Below are 20015 nucleotides of genomic sequence, written 5' to 3'. Positions count from 1 at the left end.
CTGCAGGAGTTTGCTTGTACAACCTCACCCAGGAGCTCTCCTAGAGCTGTGAAGGTGAGATTTATTGTCTCCAGGAGAGTCTGGGGAGCAGGATCACCAAAATTTGTAGAACATGAGTTGATGAAATCCATGACACAGGTGGGAAAGACATGCTGGTCGCTGGCTGCCATCTCTGTGTGTGGCAGACACTGCAAGGGTGAGATCACAGCCAGACCTCCATTTCTGCCTTGAACTGTGCTGGGGACTGGAAAGCTTTGGGGGCTCCAGACCCTGTCAGGAGTGTTGGGTGTAGGGGCCACATCACACCAGGGAACACTGGTGGGAAATCTGGTCACTCACTTTTTGTTAATGCCTCTACAGCTCTGAGTTTGGTCACCAGGTTTATGAGCAACCACCAGGTCTGTGCCTGCTGCAAGGAGGGAGATGTGGCACAGGGAGTGAGCAGGTCCCTCTCTGCCCACCTGTCTCTCTACACAACTGAGAACAGGAATTATGTTTTTTGCTCTTGGCTCTTGTTTGCTGTTGAATTTCTGGCTGTGTTGCATTGCAAGGTGAAGGGGTCCTGGAGAGGAGAATCAGAAGGCCCCTTGAGGGGCAACAGCCTCTACAAGAGCAGTCCTAACATACAGCATTTTTCAGCCACAATATTGTGGATTTTTTAATATGAAGTAATTGGTATATAAACTGTTAGATAACGATTAAATAACTAGTTTCTATTACTATATATACTTGTTTTTCAGATGCAAATATGAAAACACAAATTAAATATTGTGGAAATAATAACAAATGGCACGTGAATATTGTTACTGTCCAGATCAAGAGTCCTACAGGTCCATATCGTTGGGACAGATCTTGAACAAGGAGTTCATTTCAGTGATTTTGCTGTCACAAGAGTCTAACCCTTCATAATCAGAGTATTTTAAGTCACACGATTTTGTCAAGCATAGTGATATTACTATCCTTCATTCCGTGATATTACTATCCTTCATTCCATAATATCCAGTTTCTAGACATTGATATGACACAGAAGACTTGATGTGGTAACTAGTGTGTTATTTTCTGCTAGGTTCTGTAGCCTCTTACTCTGGAACAAAGGCTTAGGATCATTCATTTTAAATTTTTATGACAGAAAATTATGAAACTACTGTCAGAGCTTGAATACTACTAGAAACAGATGTACTTTCTGGACTCACACATACATCATGCAGATGCTAGTTCAGAATTTTCCAGTGAGTGTTATAAATCATTACTTAAAATGAAACTTCAATCTTATGATTTTCTGACTTGTCAAATTTGCCTTCTGGTGTCATGACCTATTATTATCACTTGAGATCTGAGGGAAGCTTGTTCTTTCTGTGTGGGTCACTAGAAGCTGTTTTGCAACCTTTCATCTATGCAAATAACACAGTACTTGTTATTCTGATTCTTATACTAAAATATTATTATCAAAGTTCACTTCTGTGGTTACTGCCTCTGGCATCTGAATAGCCATTTCTTGTTTCCATGATTCATAAAAAACCAGAATATTGGGGAGAACAAACCTTTAGACAGCCAGAAAATGGGTTTTTTTAGCCTCCATCTTGGGTTTGCCTACAGAAAGCTTTATCAGCCTATTTTTGCATCAGAGATAGAGAGGATACCCAAGGTCATCCACCAACTAAAGATCTAGCAAGTTAATATACTTTTGATTTTCTGAATTGCAGTTTCAGTGAGTACTTGCAGTTCCTCACATTTTCAGCTCAAATTAGAGGCCACAAAGGAAGCGCAGTAATTTGCCTTCACCCATTTTAATATCTGAGTATTTTTTAGCACTGCACAGTCTGGTGAAATGGAGGGAGGGAAGGAGGGAAATTCTCATTCAGAATGGATTTAGAAGTAGTTTGAGATTTAAGAGACACTGAGTGGGTGCTGACAATTAAGTACTAGTGAGCTGCAGAAGGTAAAAAACATTATTAAAAGATTTGGTGAAAAAATCAGTTTCACAAATAAAGCAGCAAAATTTGATATTAAAATGTAAAAATGCATGGCAACATAGAGGGGAAACACCCATAATCTGCTGTGGGTCTCCTTGCACAGCTACAAAGCAGTTATGTGTGTTTAGAAAAGAGTTACAGCCAGGAGGTTTTAAACCTGGTATCCATTCAGAGGCTTGGGTAAGACCTCTGCTGATGGCAATGCAGGAGGTCAGCAAAGCAAAATAACTCACCTTCCTAGCTGCCTTAGCATGGATTCAGCACAGTCAGATGGGGAAAGAGGTGACAGCAATGTGTGACAGATGGTCGGAGCTGGATTGCCAAAGTGACTGCTCTTTCTGAAATTTGAGTTTGTGGAGGGGGGGCAAGGTCAATCACTACAAGATTAAGGCACTCTGAGACACTTGGCCATAGCGTTGCTCTTTCAGAGGGAGCCTTTGGAACATGTGAATTTGCTGTTTGTGAGCACACAGCGGGTGAAGGGGGGCCCCTCTGCCACTGGCAGTTTGTCACAGGCTGCTGCGCTGCCAGCACCACGCCGCTGCCAGCACTCATCAGGGGAGCCAGCCAGAAATGCTGGTTGCTGTTCACGTGTCAAGCCCTGCTGTAATCTCCAGTCTAAACTCAGTGCTGCTTTAGTAATGCTGGCAGAGTGGCCCTGGATCTGGAGACTGGGCTTTAAACACCACCCAAAAAACAGGCTGGCAACAAACACCTGAGTCTCTTCAGCCCCATCTTTAAACTCAAGACGCCTGTTCTGCACCTCAAAAGGACTTGAAGTCTTAATAAAATAGGATATTTATATCCTAAAGGAGCATGCGTGTTCAAATTAATTGTGCTGAAAATGATCTTCAGGGAAACTTCTAGGAAAAGCAAGGCAAGTGGCAAGTGCAGCATTCCTGAAAGAAAACTTGTAGGCTATAGTTACACTGAAATGACAATTAGTTCTATAAGACTGCTATCACATTTACAAAGGGACATGACTACTCATGTATATTCTAGATAAGGCATTCTGCTGAATGACAAGTTTGTTCAGGAATGTATCATGATTTGCACAGAAAATCAATAAAACTATGGTGAATAACACCTTAGGAGAGATTTTGTGATACAAGGTAAAAAGTCAGCATTGATTTCTCTTGGTAGGTTGGGATTTCAATACTCTGTAGTATTGTTTTCTGAGACAGTTTCCAAAACACCTGGGGAGCCATCTGTCAGAAAGAATGGGCTTCTCCTCAGAGGAAGATGAGCCAAGGGCGACAGCACCAGCCTCATCAACAAAGGTGTTCCTTTGAGGAACGTGGCAGGGCTGGTGTCAATAACCTGGATCAGGCAGCACTGCAGTGATTGCCAGGCAAGTCCATGATAACAAAGGCAAGTTCATAGAGTCAAGGTAGGTGTGAGGCAAAACAAGAAATTATGTCTGTGGGTCAGGGTCCAGGCCAGCAGGGCACAGGCATAGCCCAGACAAGGACCAGAGCTGAGTGCAGCCCCCAAGCAAAGGTGAGGAGCCCCCACTGAGCACTTTCTCACACTGCTCTTTTTGAACTACTCTGCTCCAAATTCTCACAGCTGCACCATATCAGAACTGAAATGACTTTTTCTTGAAGATAATGGTAAACAGCTGTCTAGATCTCTTGCTTGTTTACAAGCTGAGAATTAAATTTTTTATTTGAAGACAATTCCTTTAGCTGCTGTTCTTCCTGTATTAATTCCTTGCCTGTTATATGTACATCAAGGAAACAACTTCCACATAATTTGCCACAGTCACAGTGAGCTCTTTTGGGAAGGAGCTCAGATTCAGGCAAGTATTAAGAAGGGACTAGGGAAAAAGGCTAGTGTGAGATGAGGGAAATCCAAAGATAGGAAGTTTGGGTCGGGAGGTTCAAAAAGAGGTTAGGAAGCAGGAGGTATGTGTTGGTCTGCCTTTTTCCCACCCCTCCGTGATTTATCTGTAATTTCTACAGTCATGAACTTCATCAAACCATTCTGCCTCTGAGATCCTTTCTTCAAATCCACATGAACTCTTTGATTCGTTCCTTCTCTTTGGCTTCTTTCCACCTTCCAGGCCGGGTCCCGTGCTTGACTCCCTGCAGTGCCCTGGTGCTCTCTCTCTGAGTGTCCTTTCTGCAAATTTCACTTAAATTATACTTTAACTGTTATCAGCAATTTTGCTTAGGGTGTCTCCTTCCACATCCATTCTTGATCTATGTCTCCAGCATCTTCTCTTTAGGGATATTCTCAGAGACTTAGGAACTAGCTTAATAAAGCTGAGGTTTTTATCACTTTTCCCGTGCTCTCTTTTTGCCTTTATCTTCCTCTAATGACAAAACGTCCTTTGTGGGAAAGGTTATACTGAACCCACCACAAACTGGATTGTGGTTGCTTTTCCTTATATCAAGTACTCCTTATTCCAGTTTGAAATGCTGTCTCCAAGATAATCCACCTGGAAAAAAAATTATTATTATTTTATGTACCAGTATTCTGGTAACAGTCTCATTACCAGTATTCTCTGGTCCTTTCCTCAGATTTCTGGACATCTCCTTCTTGTGAAGCAATGGGATAGACTGTCACTTTTGTGACAAGATCTGTGTGGGTCAGTTTTGTGTTGTCTGTTTGAAAATGGTCCTTCATCTGGTAAAGAAGCCCTTCAATAAGTCAAATGTTCTTTGTATCCCAGCTTTAAACTCTTTCAAGAAACCCAGAAACTGTCTGCAGGGACAGAGATATGAGTAAACCATGACTAAATGTTGCAGAGCTCAGTATGTTGAAGGCAGCTGGGCAAAGTGCCCGTGCCTGTCCCAGGGAACAGATCTGCAGAACAGTCTGCAGACTGGAGCATGCAAAGCTCCCTCTGAGATCAGTCAAAGTTCAGAGGCAGAATATAAACCAAAGGATTTTCAGTTTAAGAACCTGTCTGCCTGAAACCAGAGAGTATTCCCTCACTCTCCCATTGATTTCATTCTTCACCTTCATACCCATGTACTGTAGAGCATCAAGGTGTGTGTGCCCAGGATCACTTGGATGCAAAGCCCAGGATATGGTGCCAGTTGTCAAGTCCTTGACACGTCTCTGAGATTCTTTTTAATTGGTGCCATCAAGCCAATTTTTTGACAGGTCTTTTGTATCCTTTAGCATTCACCAGCTGTAATCTGCTGGCTATTTGCAACAGTGTCCTGCCAACTTCAGCTTCCAGAACCACTTGCTGCTGTTCATTGTTCTGCAGCAATTCTTCCACAGGTGCACTTTGGATTGAGCTTCCTGTGTCCTTTACAGAGCTCTTCTTTGTCAGCAGGACTGGGCACACGCCATCCTCATTGACAAATGCCCACAGCTCCACCCTAATGTCATGGGAAGACTTCCCTGCAATTTTCAGGTTGCCAAGGAATGTGGGTATGATACTAAGGAAGTTGTAAAGGATACCATGGGGCAGACTGGGATGTCTGCTTCTCATGATATTCTTGTATCCTCTTTTCAAGAGCCCCCAAGTGCCCCGGGGAAGAAGAGTGTAACTCCACTTGAAAACAAGAGGGAAGAAGAAGGGCAAAAGCCAATGTGTGAGGTCTTAGTGGAAGATGGAGAGATCAATGGAGAGATCAAAAGAAATGCAAAGATGAAAAAGGATGCAGAAATATGTGAGAAAAAAAAAGAATGGTGATGGGGACAGACGTCAGAATCAGAGAGATTAAGATCATAAACTGGGAATGGGAGGACAGGCCACTTGAAATAATTTCCTTCCAGGACAAAACACTTCAAATGTCTAAGCCTCTGCTGTGTAGCCTGTATCCCAGCTGCCTTTTATGGCTGATCCACTTAGCAATAACAGAATGTTTTGGCTAACAGTTACTTCATTTCCTTAGGCTTGTTATCTCAGGTAGGTGAGACCAGCTGTTCTGGGTTCAAACTGAAGGTCCATCTCACCCATTATCCACTCTTGGACATTTATGGATACTTTCCTTATATTTGATCACCCTTGTTACCATCTTCTCAACATTTCCTAATTCTACAGGGTCCTTTCAGACATAAGAAAGCATGAATTGCACATTTTTTACTTTCTTTTTTTCCCCCCCATTTTTAATGGAAATACTTTAAAAGAAATTAATTTTATTTTATTTACTGTTTTTACCCCTAGTGAGCAGTGAGTGGATATTTTCATGAAACTTGTGATTATTAGCCTAAGACCTTTCTTCCAAGTGGATGTGACCAGTAGAAAGTTCACTATTCGATACGGGGAAGGATTTCTTTATAGAGAATTGTTTCTTTCCATATCTGTAACTCTTTTCTTGTGAGCTCAAGTGAATGGATATTAAAATGGCAGTCAAGATTAAATGCAGGTGAAACTCATTATTTCATTATTTGTAATTCTAAGAGAATTTCATATATGCACTCTTAATGCCTTTTACCTTGTTTTAAATACATAAGGAGTTCATAAAGTCAGGAATCAGATGTATCCTTATTGTATGTTCATTTTGACACAAATATTATTGTGTATTTTATGTGACATTTTCATGTAGGGATCTGCCTGACTCACCTCTGATAACAGAAATGTGGGTGTTTTAATTAATTAATGCTAATTGTTTTTCTTTTGAGGGGCAAATGTTCATGCAACTGACCCAAGCCGGGGACTGACTTCATGGGAATGGGCTTGTTTCACAGGAAGATCAGAGTCTGCCTTCGTCATGCAGAAGCTGATGGACAGGCCATGCCCAGAACAGTTTTCTGATCAATATAAACCAGAATGGCCAAAAATGAAGGAACTTCTTGCCAAGGCTGCAGAGCCAAAAAGCTGCTTGCAGAAGATTTCTGAGTGTGTAAGGGCTGCTGTCTCGTTCCGGTCTTTCTATGGCCCAGAAGAGGATGGGGTTCTTGACCACATGGTGAAGGTGACAACAAGTTTGGGAAGTCCCTTCATTGCCCTGGGGTGCCGGACTGTGTGCCCAGGCAGCCCACCTTGTGTGGGGAAACGCAGACTGGCAGTGCAGGAGATCCTTAGGAAGCAGAGAGCAGAGGAGATCCGATCTCAAGACAAAGATCACGTTAGCAGCTATGAGAAGCTCTTCCAGAACTCCAAAGTTACTGTGGTCCCCAAGAAGAAGGAACGAAGAGCCAGCCTGCAGCCCATCAGCATGGCCATGTCCCAGGTGACAACAGTAGCCACGAGGAAAGCAAGTCTGCTGCCGCTCCACCTGCTTCGACGGAGCAGTGTCCGGCCGGGATTTGTCATCCCCAAAGTCCGTGTCAGCAAGGCTCCTCCGCCCACCTTCCAGCCAGAAAAGGCCAGGAGGAGGAGCAGTGCCAAGGAGGACCCCTATCTGCAGATTCCCAAATGGAGATACAAGGAGCTGAAAGAAGAGCGGAGGAAGGCAGAGGAGCTGGAGAAGAATAGAGCAGCAGAGGCTCAAAAGCCCAGGCAGGTGTCTCCTGCCCAGAGCAGGACCTGATTTGAAGGCAGCTACTGAGAAGGTTCTTGAGCTGCTAGTCTTGTTATCCCAGCAAGGTAACAGACTGAATGCCTTTGTGCGTGCCCACTGCTCATGGAGCTGGAATACTGAGTCATGGCAGGAGCAGGAAAGGAGCAGAAATACAGCAAGGGCTATGCCACAGCAAGTCTGATGGTGGAGCAGGAAGATGCTTTGAGCTGGAAGACTTACTCGGTTTACTGGTCTCCTGTTGACAGGACATTCTAAGTGGTGCAGTCCTCTTATGGATTCCTGTTTTTCCAGCTCCTGGTGAATGACTGTGAAACAGTTTGAAAAACGTGTTTGAAAGGATCGTATTTTGTGTTTGTTCATTTTGTAATGGACAAAATTAAGGAGTTGTGCTTTTGACACTAGACATTCCTCCCTCTTCTTCCTTAGGTAGACATATTGCAAAGGTTTATAGTAATAATTAAAAGTTTAAAATTTACCACAGTGTTGGTTGGCAGTGAAAATCCAGGTCTACAATTGTTTTGGATATACTAAGCACTTTATTTCTATTCCAGTTAACAGATTTTAAGTACAGGTCTATACAGTCTGTATGGATGCAGTTCCTAATGCTATTGTTTATTCTGTTGAACCTAAAAAGGGCTTAATATGAAATATCTGTGCAGTTGAGGTATTCACATCTTCTGCAAATATAAATCAGGTGCATGGAGTGATTTGAAGAAATATAGAAGATGAGACAGTTTCTTTCTTTGAAGAAATATAGAAGATGAGACAATTTTTGATTGCCACCACCACCTAAGATATGCCTCCTTCAATAGATTTCCCTTTATCCATTATCTGTTGTCTCCTTTTTAGTCTCAGGGAATATTTTGTCATTGCTTTTAACTGTGAAATAAGGGAGATGGTGAAGCACAGTGGATATTTTTTAGGTTGATATTAAAGTTTCTTTTTAAAAAACTCACCAGGTTTATTGTTAGCCTTTCCAGAATATAGCCAGGACAAGAATATTATGCAGCCTTCAGAGGTTCAACCAACTTTCCCAGGTGTCAAGTGCAGCTACAGGCTGTGAATACCCAGTCAGAGGTGCAGTACCAGGCAGCTCAGCCACTGATGTGGCCAGATGTCACTGTAACCTTGGGTACCACACCTCTGGGTGCCCGAGGAGGGCAGTACCTCACCCCCTGTTTCCACACAGGGAGAAAACTTTCCCTTGTATGGAAGTGCATCTCCAAGTGGCAGTTCCCACAGGTTGCTGCAAGTTTTTGTGTTCCTTTAAGGATCCATTAAGGATTCCTCTGGTTGTACCAGTCGTCAGGCTGCACAGCAAGCCAAGCCCTGGCAGATTCTGGTCAGGAAGGGCTGTGAACCTGCTGCTTGCTGAAGAAAGACCATGCTGATAGAAGTAGAGGTCCAATGCAAACAGCACAGAGCACATGCTCAGGGTAAGGTTTTGCTCAGGCTTTGCACACATTTGAACTGAAATGTGCTGCAGTGTGTCCTCCTGAAGGTGTTGCTGTGCTGGAGCCCAGGCAGACCCCAGCAGCTGCTGCTGCTGTCACCAGTTTCTCCCCTCAATTAAAGAGAGGGAAAACTTTTCCATCCTTTAGTCCCACAGCACAGAGGCTGGCCTCAGTCTCACTGAATTTGTAATGAAACTGTGCATACCATGGGAGAAATAAATTCAGTTGATTTAAAACTGGAGCCCAGATCAGCACTGCCATTTCCTGTCTGAGGGGTCTGACAGGGGTTAGGACAGATGTGGGAGACAAAGATTTTTCCACACAGCCTGTTCTTTGTACTTCCGTGCTGGCCAGACTGCAGTGCCAGGTGGCCTCCTGGGTCAGAGCTGGAGGAATATGCACCTGCCAATACACCTGCCCAGTCCTGGGAATATGAATAGCAGTTTAATCTGTAAGTGCATCAGGGCTGTGCAATTCATAGGCACCAATTTTTTAATGGCTTTGGGGTGACCAGAGTACAAGTTGAACTCATTTCTCTGGGAAGCAGGCAGACAATCTTTTGGCTGGCTGTGGCAAAGGTATCAGGATAGATTTCAAATTGGTACACTGGATCGAATGGTTTAACTGTTAATTTTTGTTTACTGCCAACCCAGGGTTTTGAAGATTTAGTACTCAGATTTGGTTCTGAAAAGCAACCTGTGCACTTTCAGTACCACCTGCAAGAGACCGACAATTGACAGGTGCACTCAGGGATTAATGAACAGTATGTTAGAATTAGGGGCTGGAAATTAAGCCTATTTTCTAATCCTTTGTACTTTACTGTGTTCATGTGCATAAATGTGATATTTCCATTAAAAGAGGCACAAGATGTTAAACTTATTTGGCACGCTCATTCTTCAGAGGGGTTTTGGGATGCTGCCTTTCACTTTCCAGTGGATCTAAAAGCCCGTTCACTTTCACCAAAAGACTCATCAGCATCACCTAAAAGTTGTTTGGTTTCCATGCAGTTATTGTGGGTTAACTTCCACTCCTATTGAATTTTTCCCTAGGAGTTAAGGAAAACTGTTGCTTTTGTTTCCCATCAGGTTTTCACTGGTCATCTTGCTGGAGAAAGAAGTCATTGCTTTTCTGGCCTGTGTCCATGCTCTGCTGCAAGCACGTGGTCTCCCAGTATCCTTGCTGAGAGTGTGACTCCACTTGAGGCATCTGTGTAAAGCTTTGCACTTGCTAGTTTTGGCAGGGCAGGCCACAGGTTTCTGTGTCCTCATTGCCTTCCTCCCCTGCTGCCTCTCTGATCTCCTGCTATCTTCCCCTCTTCATCATTGTCCTCACCCTAAAGTCTGCACCCCTCACTTGCTGTTTACCTTACCTGTCTGAAGGTTGCAGTGGGCAAAGCTCCCACAAAACTCTTCCTGAAACCTGTGGCAAAGGGACCACAGTGGAGGAGGATGAGGAGGAGGAAGAGAAGGTACACCTGGCTTGCTTTCAGCCATCTGTCCCCTTGAGCTGCTGCTGCCAAGGAGGATTTGAGTTCTGTTGGATTTCAGCACAAATAGAGTGGCTTGATCTGTGTTTTGTTGTGGATTTCTTTTCTCCCAAGAGATCCATAACAATGAAATGCCAGGCAATACTGGCTGCACTTCAGGTTGCTCCTGGTCACTCAAGCAGCACAGTTTACCTCCTAAAAAAGAGCAAGCAAACCCTTTGCAGCACCTCCTGGCAGCTGGAGCCCCTGAGGGAAGGCAAAGGTGCTGCTGCAGAAAGATGTTCTCAGAGGGAAAAGGGACATTAATTCCTAGGGCAGAGGGAGGTTTTCTACCTGCCTTCAGTGCCAGGCTGTAGTGTGGCACATTAGTGGGAAGAATGTCCTGGAGTGCTGTAACTGGCATGGGGGCTGTGTCTGCCATCACAGCCATTCCTTGTCTTGGTACCCTGGGATCATCTCACCATGGTGCTCCCAGGAAGCTCCCAGCCCCATGGGCCAGCCTAGTTCTGCAGTAATTGTACTAACAGGGATTTAATGACAGTGACAGTGGAAGGTGGAAATCCAACTGCTTCCCAACGTTTTCTAAAATTATATTGTGCTCTCATCTCTGGTGAGGAAGAGCTTCAGCATGGGGGTTCCCAGAAGGCACCATCTTCCCCATCACCCAATATCAGCCACTGTGCTGGCCACCATCCAAGTAAGGAAAAAAGCTAAAAAGTATTCATAGATACCTCCAAAGGTATCACAGGCTGTCACAGTATTAGAAAAGAAGCCTGGAAAATGAGAAGGGCCAACTCATTCTGGAGAGCAGGAATTTTCTTCTGTTTGGCGAATTCCTATGTACGGCTAAATATAGCACTTATGGAAAACTTCATGAACTCTGGACCCTTTCTGCTTTGGCTGTGGAGCTGCTGACCACTGGGAAGTATAAATGATATCAGCCAAATCCATGCTGAGACTGAGATGTGCTTTATAATGCTAAATATGGATATCCCAGACTGGGCAAACTGGATGCTCCAAATCAGTTCCCCACCTATATAGAGACCTATATAGACACCTATATAATTAAGTAATTTTAATTACACATGGTATTACACTTAACCATACCTATAAAACTACCTGCAGATAACAGGCACACATAAACACTATTCCAGTATAAAGTAATAATGAGATACATATATAAAATATATAGATACATACATAATTTAAATTGTTTAACACATGTACATATAAAAAGCCTCTTACCTCCCGGTGATAATGTGGAACACTTATATATGTTAATGATGACCATCTCTCAAAAAGACAGTATTAAATAATTGTTCGGTGAGAGGAGCAAATAATTTGGGGTATATTATGGAGGCTACAAAGGGAAAACAGACCAGCTGCCTTTTTCACTGAACACTATGGAGCACTTGCATGAGAAGAGGCAGGGGATTATGTGAAAATTGTACTTCATTGGGTAATGAAGTTATTATGCACATTAATTTTGCCTAGTCAGGTTTAAATTTGCCACTTCTCTTGGCACATTAGAATTTACAATGGTTGTAGCATGCTTTTATATCTATAAAACTGTGCACAGGTTTGTGGATAATTAGTGGGCCAAATGCTCCTGTTTCAGTTGTCTCTCAGGGAAAGAGAAGAGGTTGGGAAAATGGATTCAGTAGTTCATTTTCCCCTTCCTGTTGTAGCAGTTTCCCACACGAATGCCAGTTTGTTCTTTGCCCAAGCCCTTCCTCCAAGACAGACAGAAAAGGAACAGAAACCTTCCAGGGGCAGATGTGCAAAATCTGTGCTCGCGGGTGCCGTCCTGGATACATGCAGTGATTTCCCACAAGGCACTGATGAAGCAGCGAGCTCCTGTGAATGTGGATCAGGAAAGGGGCCCAGGAACTGCTGGATCATCTCTGCTCCGTGTGTGTGTGTGTGCCAATGGGGTTTTTCCTCTTGGTGCCATAGTAACTGAAGTCAGCTCAGAGAGGTGTTAACCACCAAAGGTGCTTCCTGAGCCTCTGTGCACAGCTTTCTGCTGACAAAGGTGATAAAATATTTACTTTCACACCACATGCAGCAGCAGGGCGTTAAGGTTTCCTTGTGTTTGCTGCCACAACACTGGAGCCAGCTTTTTGCAGAAGCCAGTAGTGTGGGGGTGCTCTGCATTTTTGTGTGACAGTGTTAATGGGACACAAATCAATAAGGAAATGGGGAATTTAAGTTATAGCCCCACTAAAAGTTCAGTTCCAAACCAAAGTGAAGTAGTGTTTGAAAAGAATATACAAACATAGTTGTACTGAGAGCAGACATGCTGTATTGTCAGCTTAGCTGCATTCACAGGGAAGTCTAGTGGAATAGTAGTCATGTAGCATTTACCCAAGTTCTGCTCAAGGGAAATGTGGTCTTTGACTGCCTGGTATCCTTTTCAAAAAGCTGAAGTTGCAGCTTCCTAAGTGTATTCATATGAGTGAAATAAAATATTTGTTTGGTGAGCAACAGAACCTAACAGACCAGCCATATTAAAATAATTTTTCTTTGTTTCGGTCTCAAAACTTTGTTTAGCAAACAGAAATTCCACTAACATGATCATAAAAATGTACTTTGTGGGTGTTTTACACAATCAGTTTCTCACCTCTAGCTTTTGAAAAATGTGGGGTTTGTTCTTCACATGATTGACTGCATTATCCTTTTTTTTTTATGTTCATGGGCATAATGAGCAGTGTTTGCCTATGGTTTTCCAGGTCTTCTGCAAGAGCCTTTTTAGGCTTCTGAAGGGTTTCCAGTCCTCATGAGAATCTGCATGACTGACTAGGATACTGTGCTCAGAGAAAGCCAAGGGAGAAGTGCTGTATGTCAGCTGTCCAGAGAAGAGATACCAGGCAACATGACGAGGTCTGGTCTGTATTTAAAAACAACACAAAAAAACTCCAATTGAGCCATTTTAACTGAAAAGTTAAGCTGAACTAGTGTGCACAAACTCTCTTGGGTTGATTTTAATCAGGCTTATATTCACTTGACTTAACCAATCAGAAGCAGTTAGTGGTTAAAGAGATATAAATCATTCATCCTGAAACTGGTTTCCGTGCAGAGAGCTGGGGCAGCTTAGGTGTGTTGTTTCCAGCGAAGAGGGCTGCCCTGCCACATCCTTGACCTGGGGGAAGGCTCTCACCTGGGCTCTCTGCTGATCCATGTTGGTTTCTTGCAGCTTCCATTTTTCCAAGCAGGTACTTGTTGCCCTTTTACTCATTGCTGATGAGCTTTCTCACATACAGCAGCCAATGGCATCTCCTGGAGCTGCTCAGTGCCTCTTGCTCACCTTTAGCTAATTACCAGTGTCACTTTCATTAACAGGGCTCACAGCTGCCAGGGATCCTTCCCTTCACACCATCCCCAGCAGCATGCTGCAGCTTTGCTCTGTCATTTGGATTTGGGAAAATCCAAACCCCCACATGCAGCGCTGGGTAAGAGCCGCATTGTCACCATCCTCCACAGAGAACTGCTCTCTTCCCATCAAGTAAAACACTGGCTTAATCTTTAATTCAACACTGTCTTTTGAGGATCACAGCCCCTGCTCAGGAACAAAGTGAGTCTGACAACAGTCAGAGTCAGAAGATGAAATATTAATCCATGCTTTCGTGACATTCAGGCTGGATTACAGTAATTCCCTGTCTGCAGGTCTCCCAGGGCCACCTCCTACAAAACACAGTTTGTACAGGATCCCACAGCCGTGGGATTTAATCACTGCAGACAATCAGCCCACCTCCCAGACTCCAAACCTGGGGCTTGGCTGGAGACCTCTCTTCCTTCTTTATCTCCAGGTATGCTCTTCAATTGCCACATGCAGATCACATTCACAACTGTAGCTATTTTTAGTCAGTAGAAAAAAAATCCCAGCTTCAGGATGTGTCAAATTAAAAAAAAAAAAAAAAAGCAGAAAAGCTATAAATATGATAGGAAGATTCTACAAATATGATAGTCTATCACTCTGGCTCTTTGTCTCCTAAGCCCATCATCCCAGGGCACAGAACATATGTTATATGGGTCACTCTTCTTTTAGGGCATTGAATGGCATTTCCTTGGGGCAAGAATTAGTTAAATTGGAAAAGCAACAAAATGAGGCCATAATGAAGAACTGAGTGTTGTACACCAGTCAACTCAGATCTGACCAAAGTAAAGAGAATGAGAGGTAGAATGAGAGAAAGAAACCCACCACCACAGAGGGATATAACTGAAGAAAACACTGAGGGAAGAAAACAGGTTACAGCCAAGCTCACCATCTGGTATTTCCATAAGCATCAAAGATGCAGCTGTTCCTGTGCTGGCATGTGTTGGATCAAGTGCAGGGCTTGTTCCAGTCAGACTTGTTCATTTCCTGTGTGCCTCAGTCTACCCCTCAACTGAAGAGAAATATTTTCCTCAATACCAAGTTAATCCATAAGGTCAGCTCTTGGTTATCAGGTGTGAGGGAGAAAGGGTGGATGGGAAAATCCACAGAAACAAAACCATGTAACGAAAACTATGTCAGTCAAGCAAAGTGAGAACGTGTCCCCTCTTGGCTTTGGAAAACCACACAAAATTCTTCAGAGATGGCAGAGGCAGCTGGGACAGCAGGGGTCTGTGGAGCCTGTGACAATCCCAGTGGCAGTCTTCAGATGTCAGGTGCTGGTGAGGCTGGACACAGCCAGGACACAGATCATCTTTGCTCATGGCTGCAGAGTGGCTGAGCCCACACAGCTTCTGAAGACAAAGAAGGGCAAGAGTGCTCATGCATTCCCTGCAGTACAGATAGATAACATTAAAGGTGCCCTCCTCAAAACACATGTGAAAAGTATCCTTCCCTCTGAGTAACAGGAAGCTTACCACGCCCATGGCCTGTTTTTTCCACCAAGTGATTTCCTTAGGCAAATGAGTATTTGCTGTATAGGAAAGCTTAGCCTAAAACACAAGACTAAGAAAGTTTTGCATCATATACTGCCATCATGCCCTCCTTTGCTGAAGAATTCCAGCTTTTGAAGATTCCAGTGGGCTATTTAAGAGATTTATGAAGTTATGAAAGCAAAAGTCAGGTCCGTGCAGTTTAAATGCCATAAAATCCCTGTGTTGCCTGTTACCATTAGCTGGGTTCTTCTGAAAGCCTTGTGCCAGCTGAGAAGGCACATCTGAAAATGACACTTGGGGGGAATTTAAATAACCCAGGGCAGGGAAAAAGAGGAGGGAGAGGTGGCAGCAGCAGCCCAGCAGCAGCAGTAAGTCTAACAAAGCCAAGATCTAATTTAACAATGATCATCCCTCACACAGTTATTTAAAAATCACATTAATGTATGGATATGAATCTTCCTACAGAATTGTGGGTTTACACTGACCCAAAACAGCCTTTGGACTCCTAGATCTATGGAAGAGTGAAGAAATCCTGGTGGCCTGAAGATCTCTCCCTCAAGCCAGAGAAGGCAACACTGCTCACCTTTTCAGAGTAGTGTCAAGAAAACCATAGTGGTGGGAAGGAGCTGAAGTGGGAATTGTTGAGTACCATGTTACACCCACAGCTCAGCAGGAAGGTCTGCACTGCAGAAAGGTCTACACCTGTGAAATATTTTGAGAGCCACTCATACCTTTCCTAGGATTCCTTGCACAGTGTTCCTGCTAATTTCAATTTTATCCACATCATTCATTTGAGAAAATATCCCTGAGTCGGGTAGGGAATGCTGGGATGCTGGAAGGGCATGTAGCTATTTAAGGACTTTTTCACATCTGTTTTCACAGGCAAACCCTATTAAATTGTAACAATAAACCACATGGATTTTACTGGTAAGCAATCAATTTCCATGAAAGATAACAAAAGCTTTCACTGAAATGGGCTAGAAATCCAAATCCCTTTAAATCTGAGTCCATATGATAAGCACCACACTGCAGGCACTGCAGTAAACACTGCTTATTGGGTGCTCAGGGTGTGGCTTTCTTAGGTTAAGCATCACCAGCAGATGCAGTCACACGTGGCAGGGTAACCCCACACCCTTTATGCCTGCTGCAAACACATCCAGTGGTCCAGAACAAAACACTCTTTTTGCCCTCTCTTCCAGCAGCTGCTCACCAGCACAAGAAGCTCTCACAGCCTCTCCTGGTGGCTGGATGCCTCTGCTCACCAGCAATGCCTCATGGGCTGGGGCTCTCTGAGGTGCCCAAAGATCGTGCAAGGCCCTGTCCTGGGAGGTGGCCCTGGCAGTGGCCCTCCAATCTCCCAGTAACAGCTGGGGATAAACCTCAAAGACTCTCCCCAAGGAAGGGTACAGACACCACACTCTGGTCTTCCATGCCAGCCTCTGGCTAAGAGCAAAGGCTGTCCACTGCATCATCCAGAGAACTGACTGGGACAGAACAACACCAGGAGACTCACCTCTAATAAAAAAGGATCTTGAGAACACTTAAAAACGCTTTCAAATGCTTTCTAATACTGCATACCACCTTTCAGGCTTTGTTGATGCTCCAAGGCATCAACGTTTCCAAGGTGCATTTCTAAAAAGGCTCTAGCATTTTCCTCTCAAAATATCAAGGCTAAAACAGCTCAGTTGCTGTAGCCTCACACCATTGATTTTCATTAATTATTGTATTTGCGTTGCCCCCAGACAAAGGGAGGAATGATGAATCTGACTCCATGTTCTCAGAAGGCTAATTTATTATTTTAAGATACTGTATTATATTAAAGAATGCTATACTAAACTATGCTAAAGAATACAGAAAGGATACTTACAGAATGCTAAAAAGATAATAATGAAAACTCGTGACTCTCTTCAGAGTCCCGACACAGCTTGGCACTGACTGGCCACTGAGTGAAAACAACTCACACCAGAAACCAATGAAACAACCACCTATGGATAAACAATCTCCAAACACATTCCACATGAGCAAAACAGAGGAGAAGCAAATCAGATAATTATAGTTTTCCTTTTTCTCTGAGGCTTTTCAGCTTCCCAAGAGAAAAATCCTGGGCAAAGAGATTTTTCAGAAAATGTGAATGTGACAAATAATATCTTCCCCAAATTCTGTTCATCAGCTAAACCATCCCTCAGTGAACCTACATAAAAGGCCCACCTGATGCTCAGCATCCACTGGCAGCTTTAGGGAGTGAAGATACAAGTTCAGCTTGAGTTCTCTCCCCTGGATGCCCTCCCAGCCTTTAGTCACCTCCCCACACCTGAGTAAGGTCCCACCTTTAAGCAGTGTAGCACCCCACAAAACAGTACCAGAGGCTACATCAAAGTTAATCTGTGGCTTTGCAAGGCACAGGCAGGAGCTGGGCCATGAATTGTGGTGACAGGCTGTCCTTGAGAGTGGCAGCACTGGGGAGCAGGAGGCCAGCAGATGACACAGGCTGTTAGACACTGCTGCCTCTCGGTGACTCCAGGCACACAAGGATTGAAGATTTCGCTTTAAGAAGCATTTCTGTTAAGTTTGCAGAATAAAAACAAATTCACCTCTCCTTTTACACTTGAAGAGCTTCTGCTGCACAGCTGATGAAAGGCAAAAAGGCTTCAGTGCTATGGTTATTAATGCCAGCAAATATGGCTGAAAAAATATACAGGGCTCATATTCATTCCTTGTAGCTTGTATTACCTATTAGAACTATAATGCTATCAAAGTGCTGTTCTCCATTTACACTGGCCCTAGCATTTCACCTTGAGTACAAATGCTAAGCTATCAAAATGGAGTACTCAAAATGAATATGAAGGTGCCATCTTTACTCAGCCACCTTTCAGACTACTAATACTGGGTCACTAATGCTATTTAGAATTGTTTCTCAGGGTAATTGGTACAGCTCTTCTTCCTCAAGTGCTGTGCTTTAATCTTTTCACTCTATAATCTCAGCCACAGAAATATTTGTATTTTCAGAACATAAAGCACAATAAATCAAGAGTGAAGTTCCTGTTTGATTCTGACTATTGAAAGCATTTCAATAGCACCTGCAGGCTGAGCTGACATCTTGCCAATTGTTTTGCAATCTTGTTTGATTATAGGCAAAGCAACAGGTAAGTAAAAGAGAAACTCCAGAGCAGTAACCCTGGGACTGCTTTTATAAATAAACAAAGGATATAATTTAAAAAATATACATTTATATATAATGTTTATCTCATTCCTCAAAAAGGAGTTGTGGTTGGGCTTATGCTTGTTTTTGCTGAAACAGACTGTACACTTGTTTACTAGTAAATGAAAAATTAGGATATTTTCCCCTTAGTTATTAAAATCAGGTATACTGAATTATGCAACATGTATATGTTTAGATGTACGTGTACACCTGTGTGTTACAACAGTGATTCTCCCCCCCACTTCTATCTCATAAGCTCATTTACTCTGAAGTATTTTGTTCAACTGTTTTCAAAATAACTCATATTCTCACTCATATAATCTTTTCTTGTAAACTTGCTGTTCCAGCAAGGAGCACTGCACAGACCTGTGCTCCTTCTTCTAAGGAGCTCTGTTGAATTCCAGTCCCCTATTTTTGAAATCATAGGGCCCACACAACGATAGGGTCATATTTTGCATGACAAATTTCATTTCATGCCCTGAAGCCAGAGCTTCATAACACATTTGTAAGTCAGGAAAAAGCCCAGAAATCAATGTTTAAGTGGCTTAGCAGTGACCAAGCTGCAGAACTGAAGATGGGACACAGCCGTGTAACACCAGCATTCCTCTGCAGAACTCCACAAACACAACTCAAATAAAGGAAAGGATCTGCCCATGAGTCTTCTCCACCACTTTTCAGGTTGATGGACCTTACAGTTTTTGAAAAGAGAGATGTTTGGAGGTCTCTAGGTCATGTAAAATAACTAGTTGGACTCTCTAATCCTGCAAAATAAATCTGAATTTACCTTAATTCCTTGGAGAGTATCACTGAAGTTAGCAGGACAATAAACACAAAGTAGAAATCCTCTAAAAGACCAGTGGCCTGAATGGGATGGGAAAATAACCTGCCTTGAAGGAACCTACACTTGTAGGAATCCTAAATCTCCCTGGGGGGATCTGCTTAGCTGACATTGGTAACATTTTCCATACTTTTTAATGTTTAGATTCTGCTTTTTATGATTGTTTTTTGTCCTGCACCCACTGACAAAGTCATTGCTATTGTGAAGGACCAGCCATCAGAGAGTGACACACACAGCACACCACGACAGCCAGGAACAAAACCAAGTGCACAAACAAACTAAACATATGCATCTAGGGGAGAGGAATATCATGGGTCATGATAAATAGTTGGATCAAGCTCAGTGCTTTCTTTAAGTACTGACCTTAGCCACTACTGGCTGGTGGTGAGGCAGCCATCAGCATGCAAGGCACAGTTCTCACACTGTGAAGTTGTCAGTGCGGATGCTGTAGGAGCTCTTTGGGGCCATGAAAAGCAAAATCTTAACCAAGGATCTTAACCAAGATCCTCATAACAAGCTCAGTTGACAGGCTTATTTAAGGCTTCAGCCTTTCATTCCAAACCCCTCCAGCTGTCACAACGGTCACATCAGCAGCAGGCTAATGTTTATTATGTTCTGGGTAATAAATCAGGCCCTAAAAGGAGAATTCTTGCATTTGCTATTCATTATCTCTTGTTCAGAGGGAAGGAATAAGGTAAGGAATTACCTTCTGATGTGGGTCTTTTTTATTAGCAACTCAGATGTAACACTAGCTACATGCAAAAAGG

The 20015-nt window shown here is 43.3% G+C and overlaps 1 protein-coding gene across 1 annotated transcript in view; it reads left to right on the top strand.

Annotated features, from left to right (window-relative positions):
• The window catches only part of ANKRD33B (ankyrin repeat domain 33B), a 45542-nt gene extending 35811 nt beyond the window's left edge, over positions 1 to 9731 (top strand). The window contains exon 4 of the mRNA XM_071454266.1: positions 6561 to 9731. Coding sequence (XP_071310367.1) covers positions 6561 to 7411 — 851 coding nt within the window. The 3' untranslated portion in view covers positions 7412 to 9731. The remainder of the gene's footprint in view (positions 1 to 6560) is intronic.
• The last annotated feature ends 10284 nt before the right edge of the window (positions 9732 to 20015 follow it).

The sequence above is a fragment of the Agelaius tricolor genome, unplaced genomic scaffold, assembly GCF_023055355.1.
Source record: "Agelaius tricolor isolate 1412-34295 unplaced genomic scaffold, bAgeTri1.0.p SCAF_2, whole genome shotgun sequence".
In the NCBI taxonomy this organism is placed as follows: Eukaryota; Metazoa; Chordata; class Aves; order Passeriformes; family Icteridae; genus Agelaius; species Agelaius tricolor.
This window is presented reverse-complemented; position numbering and strand designations above follow the sequence as displayed.